General features: G+C 55.8%; 1 protein-coding gene across 3 annotated transcripts in view; it reads right to left on the bottom strand.

The window, feature by feature from the left end:
- CILP2 (cartilage intermediate layer protein 2) overlaps positions 1-11157 on the bottom strand; it is a 34252-nt gene that overhangs the window by 5482 nt on the left and 17613 nt on the right. For 2 of the 3 annotated variants that reach the window (XM_090027776.1, XM_090027777.1), the window contains exons 3-8: positions 4833-5099; positions 2321-2503; positions 1912-2070; positions 1000-1314; positions 547-655; positions 199-356 (exon numbers count right to left, since the gene is read on the bottom strand). In XM_090027776.1, coding sequence (XP_089883902.1) covers positions 199-356; positions 547-655; positions 1000-1314; positions 1912-2070; positions 2321-2503; positions 4833-5099 — 1191 coding nt within the window. The remainder of the gene's footprint in view (positions 1-198; positions 357-546; positions 656-999; positions 1315-1911; positions 2071-2320; positions 2504-4832; positions 5100-11157) is intronic. The other variant, XM_090027778.1, reaches the window with a different exon arrangement.

Genomic DNA, 11157 nt, shown 5'->3' with positions numbered 1-11157 from the left:
CCGCCGAGGCACAAGTGTGGCATTGCCCCTGCCCTGGAGCTGGGCTCCTGCTGCCCCGAATGCTCCTGGGCGCTCTCCCTTCCCCGGCGGGGGCAGACGGCAGGCCGGTCCTTCTCCCTCTGGCACAAGAGCCCTCGCTGCCCGGCGGGGCTGGGCCCCCGTGGCAGGGCTTGCACGGTCCCGGCTGCCAGGACTCACCCAGCACAGTCAGGCGGGCGATGGCAGACTTGACGGCGCCCGCATCGGAGCTGGCCTTGCAGTGGTAGGCGCCGGCGTGCCGCGGCTGCAGCTCCTTCAGCACCAGGCGGCTGTTGTACCGGTAAACCTTCCTGTCTAGCAGGGTCCCGTTGTGGTACCTGCAGGGACCGGCCCCCGGAGGCTGAGCCAGGGGGCGTGGGGGGCTCCCGGTCTCCAGTGCATGCTCAGCCCTGCTGCTGCCCCTCCAAGCCCAGCCAGGTCTGGGCTCCCTCCCCATGGCCCACAGCCCTGCTTGCACCCCAGCCTGGGGCGCGCGGGGCCCAGAGCTCGGCCTGCCCTGCCGCTCACCAGTAATACTTCCTGGGCACGGGGGTGCCCGAGGCTTTGCAGCAGAAGGTCACTTGCTGCCCGGCGGTCCGGACCTTCGAGTCGGGGTGCGTCACCATGTAGGGCTTCTCTGCCGGGAGAGAGGGGGCAGCGGGTGTGGGGAGGTCAGCACGGCCCCAGCCCTCCCCATCTGTGTTACCCCACTTCGAGGCTCCCCCCGGGCTTAGCCGTGACCCGCCCCCGGGATTCGCTGCAGGCCACCGGGCAGTTTGGGGGGTCCAGGTGGCTTCAGCACCTGCAGCCAGGAGGGAGGCGCGCGCTGGGCTGGGCTGAGGGTCCAAGCTGAGTGCCCGCTGCAATCCTAGCCTGGCAAGCAAATCCAGCTTGCAGCCAAGACCCAGCATGTCTAGGAGGCTGTTAGCCCCGTGGTGGGAGCCGCGCCTCCCTGCCCCCGGTGCCACGCGGGCCCCTCACCCAGCCTGCGGAGCGTGACCTGCACCGTGGACGTCCGGGGGCCGCTGGCGACGATGGGGGCTGCGCCCGCGGAGAACCGCTCCAGCTGGACGGTGATGTTGGCGGCGCGGGCGGCGCACACGCCCGGGACGCGGAAGCGGCCGCGCTGGTCAGTCTGGGCCAGCGTGGCCTGCGGCCGGTCCTGCAGGGCGACGCGGGCGTTGGCAAGGGCCGACCCCTCGGCGGAGACCACGGTGCCCAGCAGCGCGTGGTCTGGGCAGGTGCAGCCGCTGCAGTCCTGGTTCGCCTTGCCCACGGCGCAGGTCAGCTGGCAGGCTGCACAGGCACAGCGGGGGGAAGGCGGTGAGGCTGGGCCACCAGCCCACGGCACCCCCCGGCATGGATGAGGGGCCCTCGGTGCTCTTCTCGCCCCAGCAGGTGCAGCGGGGGCCTGGCCCCGTGGCATTGGCTAACTGATAACACCCCAGAAGAGGGGCAAGCTCAACGCCGTATGCAGCCTGGGCACCACGGGCACAGGGGATGATGCCTGCTTAGCCGGGGACACCTGGGCTGGGCTGCGGGCGGGGAAAGCAGGATGGTGGCATGGCACTGGGCATGGCCAGGCAGCCCGTCGAGGAGCTCCAGGGACAGGGACAGGCCCAGTGGACTCAGCCCTGGCTATGGGTCACCACGGAGGGGTGAGCCCCTGGCTCCCCACTGCATCCCTGCCTGCAGCGCGAGTGCAGGGCAGAGGCCTTTCGACGGGCTCCCTGGGAGTGGGGGCAGTGGGGGCGTCACCCTGCTCACGGCCTGGGCACTGCTGCAGAGCTGTGGGCGTGCAACAGCCAGCGTGGTCCTCTGGACATGCCATGCAGCCCTGCAATGCCCAGCCTCCAGCCCTGGGCCTCGGGTGGGCTGCGGCATGGCTGGTACCTGGGCAGGGGGTCCGGGCACACTTCTGCACCTCCGAGGGGCGGCCGGCGCAGCGCGACGTCCTGGATTTCTTGCAGCTCCGGCGCCGGACTCGCTTCCCGCCGCTGCCACAGGTCTTGGAGCAGGGGCTCCAGGTGCCCCACGGGCCCCACATGGCCCCTGGGGCAGAGGGACCGGGCACCCTCAGGCTCCGGATGCGCCCCTTGGGCACCCGCGGGCTCCGAGGCAGATGCAGGGCACCTACCCCCGAGCCTGAGGGCCCAGCCCAGCCCTGCTAGAGGCCAGAGCCCTGGTAACCATCTGTGGGTGACCCTGGCCAGCAAGCCTGTGCCAGGCGTCACCATGCCCAGGCCATGCCAGGGCAAGGCACAGAGCGTGGGTCACCCCCCAGCCCCGGGCAGCCCGTTACCTGTGCAGGGCCCGGCGCTGCACACCCTGCGCTCCAGGGCCTTGCCCGCGCACTCGCTGTCCGTCGGCGGCGCTGGGGGCTGGGGGCTCGCGCAAGCGCGGTGCCGGGTCTGGATCCCGCGGCTCCCGCAGGCGGTGCTGGAACAGGCGCTCCAGGCCGACCAGTGCGACCAGTACGCGTGCTCTGGGGAGGCCAGGGAGACACAACGGCGTCACGGGTGTGGGGGTGACTGAAGCCCCCCTGACTTTGGTGCCTACCCCAGGGCTTGGCTTGGCCCTGGGACCTTGTGATCCTTTGTGGCCCTGCAGCCAAGCGTCTCCCTTCCCTGCCTCTATAGCAAGGGGGATGTGTGACCCCTCACCCAGACCCCTTGACCCCAGGGACCGGCTGGCCCAGACGTGGGAGCCCAGGCTCTCTGAGCTGGCAGACGAGGGGTTAAGTTTCCCAGGGCTGCCTCCCCAGGTGAGCTGCCTTGGAGGGGCAGGTGGGGGGGATGGGCTGACTCCCTCTCTCCTCGGATTGGGTCCCTGGGGCCGGGAAGGGTAGAAAAGCCCTGGGCTGAGGCTGCTGCAGGTTTGTTTGCAGGGAAGGGCTGGCTAGGCAAGCAGCGACCCAAGGGAGAGGTCTGCAGCTTTCCAAATGATGCAGGGAAAGCAAGCAGGGGTTATTAGCTCCTCATCACCTCTCAGGACACCAGAGCCAGGGCCTGCCAGGAAGCCATTAGCAAATAGACATGAAACAAGCCCAGGGAAGCTCCTTCCTACCCAGCTGGGGGCAAAGCCTGCTGCTCACGGCTATGGTTCATAGCCTGACCTTATAACCAAGCGCAGAAAAGGGCTGCTCAGATCTATGCAGGGCGATCTACGGGTGCAGATTAAAGTAGGGCTCTGCATTCAGGGGAGAGAGTCTGGGGCAGACCCTTGGCATATATATACTCTGAGATGCAGGGAAGGGGCTGTCTGGGCCTGAGGGCTGGTCCTGGGGAGCAGCTCCCATGCTTTCGCACTGAAACTTGCTTCTAAGGGGTAGAGAAAGCCCAAAGAAGGGCAGCCAGGATGGTCGGGGCAGAGAGAGACTTGAATGGCAGCATTGGAAACAAGGCAGCTGCAATGAGAGAGGCCTGCAAATCTCCTGCCTGGTGCAGAGAAAGCAAATGGGGATTAGCTCTTAACCACCCTCAGGGCACCAGAGCCTGGGCACACCAGGAAACCATTAGCAAGCTCTGTCTTTCTGGGCCTGGAAGTCTACACAATGCTGTAGAGCAGCGATCCTCAACTGGGCTGCTGTGAGCTCCTCAAGGGTGTCACGAGGGGATGTGCAACATCCACATGGTTGCATCTGCAAACACCTATGCATGATTTGCACGATAAACCCAGACATTTCACGTAAGAACCTGGGACATCAGACTCTGCTCATGGTTGCTTGCCACACAAGTATTATTGCTCTAGTGGTTTTGTGTAATCAAAAAAACAAATGAGGAGAGACTCTGAAAGGCACGTAGCTATGCTCAGAGAAATTCTGGAGAGGAGCCTTGAGGACCACCAGGCTGCAAAGGGGCTGGGCAAATCTCTGCAGGGTCAATGGGCTATTAAATAGGACAGCCAGGACTGCACCCCCATGTTAGGATTGCCCCAGGCTCTGCATGCCCAGGGCAGAGCAGCACAGGATGCATCTGCCCAGACAAGCCTGCACAAGCACTGAGCATCTCTTCCCTGCCCCGGTGAGATGCAGGGCAGGGCCTAGAGCCAGGTGCCGGCTCTGATGTTCCCAGGCTGTTAACTCCTTAGGACTGTGCTAATAAGTGGAGAGAGGCAATGGAGAGGGCTGGGGCATGGAGAGGTGTGTGCATCAACAGGCAGGCATTGCTCCGCACAGATAATAAAGGGGGGCTTGAGGACTGCCAGCACCTGATGGTGAAATGAGGATTAGCTCTGCAACACTCAGGCAGGAAAAACCCAGGGTGCACCTGGAAGCTGTTAGCAATCAGGTGGGGAAGAAGCCCCGGGAAGTTCTTTCTTTACCCAGCCTAGAGCTGCCTCTTCACCAGGCTGAGGCCCAAAGGGGATGGACAAACCCCTGCGGGACAAGGCCGAGCAGTGGGGGGCAAGCACCAGAGCAGGGCTGCAGCCCTCTAAATCCTGCGAAGGAAATGGGGCAAGAGCATGCGAGTGTGGACAAGCCCTGCACAAATCCTCTGTCCCCAAGAGACCAGAGCTGGGGCTGGATGGGCCTGCGGGCTAGCCTGGGGTGGCCTCGGGCAGGGTGTTCTTTCATTAAAGCTCCCTCCCTAGAGCCCTTGTAGATGCAACCCCATTGCTGACCTGCCCCCTGCCCAGGGAAACCTTCCCGTCAGCCCAGAGCCATGCGGGAGGGGGGGGACCCCATGCCTGGCTGCACCGGGCAATGCCAACGCTCCCCATTTGCACACCTCGTGTGTGCGTCTAGCAGAGGGGTGGAGGGACAGTGCCCCTTATGCACCCATGGCTGTGACCCCGCTGGGCAGCCTACTCACCCAAGGGGCACAAGAAGCGGACGTGGTAGTTGGAGCAGGTCCTGCCCTCGGGCTGCTCTCGGTTGATGCACCAGAAGCCCTTGCGTGGGCTGGCGTGCACGAACTCGCCCACATCCCCAGGCAGCTCCCACTCGGTGGTGCGGGCCTCGAGGGCCAGGGGCTGGGTGCACACGCGGCCCCGGTAGTAGAAGCGAATTGCCTCCAGGGTCTCGTAGTCGCCGTCCCCGCCCGGGTGGTCGATGTTGAACCAGGAGGTCCACTTGGTGCCTGAGGGGCAGGGAGAAGAGCTGGCTCAGAGGGGAGCGGGGCGCTGTATGTGCAAGCCACAGGGGCAGATAGATAAGACCGCTCTGCTCTTAACAGTTGCAAGCAAGGAAGTGCTGGATGGGGATAAAGTCTTGTAAGAAAAACAACCATAAATAAAAAAGGGAAGCAGGAGATGACCTTTTAAAAGCAGAGGCTTGAAACCCCCCCCTTGACTGACAGTAGGTTTGGAGACCACCAAACCAACTTCAGCCAGCTCGAGCTTGCTCTGTAACCCAGCAACAGCACGTAGAAGGACCCCAGACTTGTGGAAATTCCCCAAAGATGCGCGCGCATATATGCCTTATGCCTATGTATACTTATATTTGCATATGTATGACCTGTTAACATAAAAAGTACTATCGAACTCCGATCAGGGGATCTCTCTTTGTCTCTGGACATTGAGTACCCTCTGCAGAGTAATAAACTCACATACTGGACACTCCCTCGTTCTCTGCCTAATTGATCGCGGCTAGGAACGAGCCCAGAGACGGGATGTGGCCAGTGGTCATCGGTGTATGAGCCCACCCTTCAGTGTATGGGTGCTATGCAGTAGCTGGCCAATTTCCCCGACAGTCTACTAGACAGAGGGGGAAAGAAGGCAACCTTGCAGCAATAATGAGTCATTTGTATTCCTAGAACAACACTGCTTACAAGCAATCAGAGGGAAGTCCGGTTGGAAGGGACCTCATGGGGTCGCATCTCGTCCAGCCCCCCTGCTCGAGGCAGAATCACCCCTGAATAAACCATCCCAGCCAAGGGTCTGTCCAGCCTGCTCCCATCACTTCAAGGCTGGAGATCCCTCCACCACCCTCCAAGTCGTGGCGTTCCTCCTCGTCTCCAGCCTGAATTCCTCCTGCCGCACCTTGAGGCCATGGCTCCTAGTCCCGTCCCCTGCAGCCACGGAGAAAAGCCCATCCCCATCCACACCCTTTCAGGTAGTTCCAGACAGTTACCAAATTCACTGAAGGGAGTGGAAAAATTGTTCTTGATTTGCAAGTTAACACAGTCCTGTATGCTGCTGGCTTTTCTGGCAATAAGAGGCAGCTCACGTTCAGCTTATGGTCCGCTGCGACACCCAGGTCCTTCTTCGTGGTACTGCGTGTATAAATATTCCCAAGCTATCTGCTCAGGGTGAGAACCCAAGAAGGGAAGCAATAGAAGAGTTGGTCACAGACCTGAAACTAAGACGACTGTGGGACATTCAGACTCTCTCATTAGAGACCAGGGATGTTATACTAAACAAGCCAGGGAGCTCTTACTAAAAGAAGGGGACCTGACAGTATAAAGGGCAATTTATACATGTCAAGTTGTAGAAGCAGAAATACAAGTACAAAGCCTAGAAAACGGCACATGTGAAATACCCGGGAGCGCTGTTGCTAGTCCCGCAAAGTCCACGCAGGTGAAGCTGGGCAAGCGCAGGCACATGGGAATCAAAACACCGGTGTCAGTAATGAGGCACCCAGCAGGGCTATAGAAGATGCCCCACTTTCCGACCCAAACGTAGAAGCTGTAACAAACTGAACTATTATGGTAAAATGGGAGAGCATTTAGGAGCGGACACGTGTTAAGTGCAGGTTCAGGCTCAGGTGAGAAGGAAGAGCTTTTCCTGCGAACAGTGGAAGACTAACTCAAAAGACTGGCTATTTAATTAATCTCATAGACAATTTGGGCTGGAAGGGACCTCAGGAGGTCACATCTAATCCACCCCCCTGCTCCAAGCAGGACCAGCCCCAACTGCATCATCCCAGTCAGGGGTTTGTTGAGTTGGACCTTAAAAACCTCCAACGATGGAGAGTCTCCCACTTCCCTGGGGAGCCTGTTCCAGTGCTTCAGCCTCCTCTCAGTGAGAGAGTTTTTCCTAATATCCAACCTCGCCTTCCCTTGCTGCAACTTGAGCCCATTGCACTTGCATTGCCTACAAGACAGATACTGGGGCACGAGGAAATGTGATCACAAACCGAACCAGAGAGGGGTATAAGGGGCTTATAGAAGTGAAGGAGTAAAAAAAAATACTTGTCAAAAGTTGATAATGGAGGGACCATTTGAGTGCTAGGAGAGGGCACCCTGGCACTGAGATCAAAAGGGAAAACGAGAATAAGAGCTTGTGGTACGCTGGGGACTGCGGCCAGTTTGGGGCTTGTATGAAGCACTGTGTTACAAGGCCATGTACCATAGAAAGGTTGAAGGATGGCACTGATTTGAAGGCACTAATAGCATGATCTGAAGATATAGCTACCTCTTCCTGTCTATAGTTGACAGCAAGTTTCTGTATATAATAAAGAGCTGTTTCACATCACAAACCTCAAGGTCCAGTGAAAGAGAAAATGAAGTTGCCACCCATCTCCTCCCCCAGCCCTTGGGAATGAAAGGAGATGCTGCAGCTGCCTGGAAAAGGTTCAAAGAGCAATTTGCACTGCACATGAAAGCCACAGAAGCAGACATATAAGAGGAAGAGTGGAAGATTACTGTTCTTAAGTCACAGGCAAAGGACAGGTATAGCGCCTACTAAACAGAGGGGGAAGGGGGAATGACTTAAAGAAATAATTAAAATGTTTGAAGATCATTGTGTTCCTAGAAAAAACAGTGACTTGAGGAAAGCGATGTTCAGGATGAGAACAGAAGAAGGGGAACCAGTGGGAGAGTTGTCCCAGACCTGAAACTGTAAGTCAGTCCTGGGAACGTGGACCCTTCGCCGGCACTCTCATGAAAGACTAGATTAGTCCTAGGATGCTACAGGGGAAAAAAGCTTGAGTGATTATTGAGAGGGACCTGCTACTAGAAAAGGCAGCGTGTCATGCCGAGCTGCAGAACAAGCAGAAACACATGTACAGAGCCCAGAGGAAGATTCACAAGAGCCGACTCCAGCCACAGAACGGTCCGCAAAACTGCAGCTGGGCAAGTAGTCACATGTGGAGCAATAAACACCATCAGCACTGTGCCAACCTGCATGAGTAGAGAGAGGTCCCAGCATTCAGGTAAAAATATAGCTGTGATGCACTGAACCGCTGTGCTAAAATGTGTGGAGAAAATAGGAACGTATAGGCCGTGAGCATAGGAACAGCCTCCAGGGAGAAGGAAGAGTGCGTTTCCAAGCGTGAGTCAAGAAGAGCCCATTTTAATGGCTAGTTGAAATGCAGATGGAACAGCACTTGCATTACATTACCTGCAGGATAAATACTGGGACACAAGGCAGCATAATCACAAACTATAAAACAGAGAGGTGTAAGGGGCTCAGAAGTGAGTCTAAAGGCAATAACCGAGGGATTCCAGTGCTAGGAGAGGCTCCCCTGGCACCGAGATACAAAGGTAATGCCACAAAACATGAGTGTGATGGCCCGCAGAGGAGAGCACCTACCTGTAAGCTTGTACATGTGCAAGGTGCTAGGTCTTATAAAGAAGCTGTGTACCAAAGAGATGCTGAAAGATGGCACTGAACTAAACTGGAAGGCACTAATAGCATCAATGGAGATTAATAGTATCAATAAAAATGTAGTCGCAGGGAATGGATGCCTCACAGTGACATGCAAAATATGGTTAAGAGCTGAGGCAGAGCCAGGGATATGTGCCTGAAGAGAGAGACCACCAGAAGAGCTACAAAACATAGCAGCAAACGGCATCATTAGGGGACTAGATGAAACAACAGGCCGGGGCCATTTCTTGGTCATTGCAGAGAGAAGAGGAGGAGGGTTACAGCTCTGTGTAGACCCAAAGAAGTTGAACAAACACACAAAAAGAGAGCACTTTCTCTAACCCACAAAAGAAATGAGCTATTGTCAGCTATGGCAGAAGCCAAATCCTTCAGCATATCAGATGCTTCAGCAGGATTTTGGTAGCTCCTTCTGGACACATTATTGTGTTTACACACTACGAATCCATAGGTAGGGTGAGGTAAGCATCAGTGATGCAAAATAAAACATGTCTGAGCTGTTTTACTTTAACACGTTGAAAAGATTTTTAAAGTGGCGGGAAATCCCACTTGTGCAAACAAATGCAGTTGTGACGCTGTAAATGAGAAAGATCGTGGTGTGTACAAATGCCCTGAGGGCACCAAGTCTGCACTTTTGATGCATCATTTGGGAGGTATTGCTTCCTAAGTCTGCCTTGCGGTCTGCTCCACTGCAGAAATGTTTCACTGCACAGGGGGCCAGATGCTAGAGCAGGGGTGGGCAAAATGCAGCCTGCAGGCTGGATGTGGCCCGCCAAGCCGTTCTATCTGGCCCACAGGGGCCCCTAAAAAATTTAGAAAATTAATACGTATCTGCTCCTGGCTGCCTGCCATGCAGCCCTCGATGGTTTGCCAAAACTCAGTAAGCGTCCCTCTGCCTGAAATAATTGGCTGTGACTGTGCTAGAGGGCCTAGTGGCTATGAAGGTCTATACTGATGACACAGTAATGTAGGGCCATGGTGCCATGGGACATCAAGAACAGCTGAGAAAAGTACTGGGCATTGCAAGAGCTTAACGGCCTGAACCCAAATGAGGACAAATACCAGTTTAAGACAACAGAAATGACATATTTGGGGGAGCAGCTGACCTCAAAGGGAACCTTACCTGACAAGCCCAGGGTTCAGGCTATCCCTAATATGCTGAAGCCTGAGGATAAAAAGGGAATTTCAAAGTTTGCTGGGCATGTTGGGTAATGTCAGCAAGTTTGCTCCTAACTATGCAGCTTTTACAAGGCACCTAAGGAGTCTTTTCCTTAAGGACATGGGATGGGCCTGGATGGCAGAACATGACGATGAATTTTACCTACTACTGTAGGAGTACATGTAGTCGGGCTTCTGGCCTACTTGACTAGAAGAACAGACAGAGACCAGAAGTGCTGATACTGCTCATTTCAGTTGCATGTTTTGAGATTAAGAAATCCTGCATGTCTTATTACCCTGTGCACAGAGGTCCAATTAAGTCAACTTGTTTTAGTTTCTCCAAGGTCATATTTTTTTTCTCTCTTTATCTGTCTTAAGTATAAAAATGCTTGAAAACGTAGGGAGGGGGAGGATTCCTTTGAACAGACAAGTGGGTGATTCCCCTCGCTGTATGAATCCTCCCTGTGATCACGGTATAGCCCTCAATAAAGAAAACCTGGCTCTGTCAGTTCTGATTCAACCACAACGCAAAGTTTGATCTCTTCCACAATCTGGTGCCGTGACTCGGATAGAGACGCCCGGAGTGATCAGCTGGGACACAGACATCTCTTCACTGAAGCCCTGGCACCAAACCACGGGAAGAGACCTTTTGAAATCTCTATTGAGGCTTTTCAGTGAGAGGCTGTCTCTGTGTCTTCCTGATTCACTGCTTGAGGCTCACCCTGTCCAAACTTTTTTTCTGCCAGAACTGTCAGACCCGCTGTGTAAGTAGTAACTGTGAGTAGAAAGAGTTAAGGTTAAGGACTCTGTGTTGCTGTTGTCAATGAAAGTATTTCCCCGTGTGAATTGTGTTAAGGTCTGTAGGAGGTCTCTCTGAGGCCCGAGGACACCGGACTTGTTCTGTGTGCTCTTCGAAAGCAAGGGTGCAAGGTGGAAACTCTTAGGGTGTGAACGTTTTCCACGATAAGCATTGACCAAGGCTGAGACTAAAGAAATGCTCTTGAACTTCATGCCTCAACGCAGAAATTCCCTTGTGTGAACTGAGAGGTATGAATTGAGAAATACAAGCCACTGACCAGGTCTGGGACTAAGGGTGGGTTCAGCCGCCCCAAGGCTGCCTGGAAGGGCAGTTTCGAACGCAAGGGGGCCCAACTGGAACCTCATGACCAACCCAGTGGACAGGTTTACCCTTTCCCCACCCTCATAATGGGCCGTGTCTAACCCTGAGGAACTGCATTGTGTGCCGTTATTGCAGTGGAGTCTTGTCTTTGGACATTAGCCGCAGCATCTCTGTGCCGCGAGCAAATCGCACAACATGACCGGACACCCTGAATAAGCCATTCCTGTATGAAAGACCTGTGTGAATTGAGTTTAAAGATACGGGGAGCGGAGGGTCTAAAGACATACCGGCTCCGCCAAATGGGACTCCAGCAT

This window comes from Crocodylus siamensis, chromosome 14, assembly GCF_052110815.1.
Source record: "Crocodylus siamensis isolate JL-2025a chromosome 14, ASM5211081v1, whole genome shotgun sequence".
Classification (NCBI taxonomy): Eukaryota; Metazoa; Chordata; order Crocodylia; family Crocodylidae; genus Crocodylus; species Crocodylus siamensis.
Note: the sequence above shows the minus strand (reverse complement) of the source record. Positions and strands in the feature narration are given on the sequence as shown.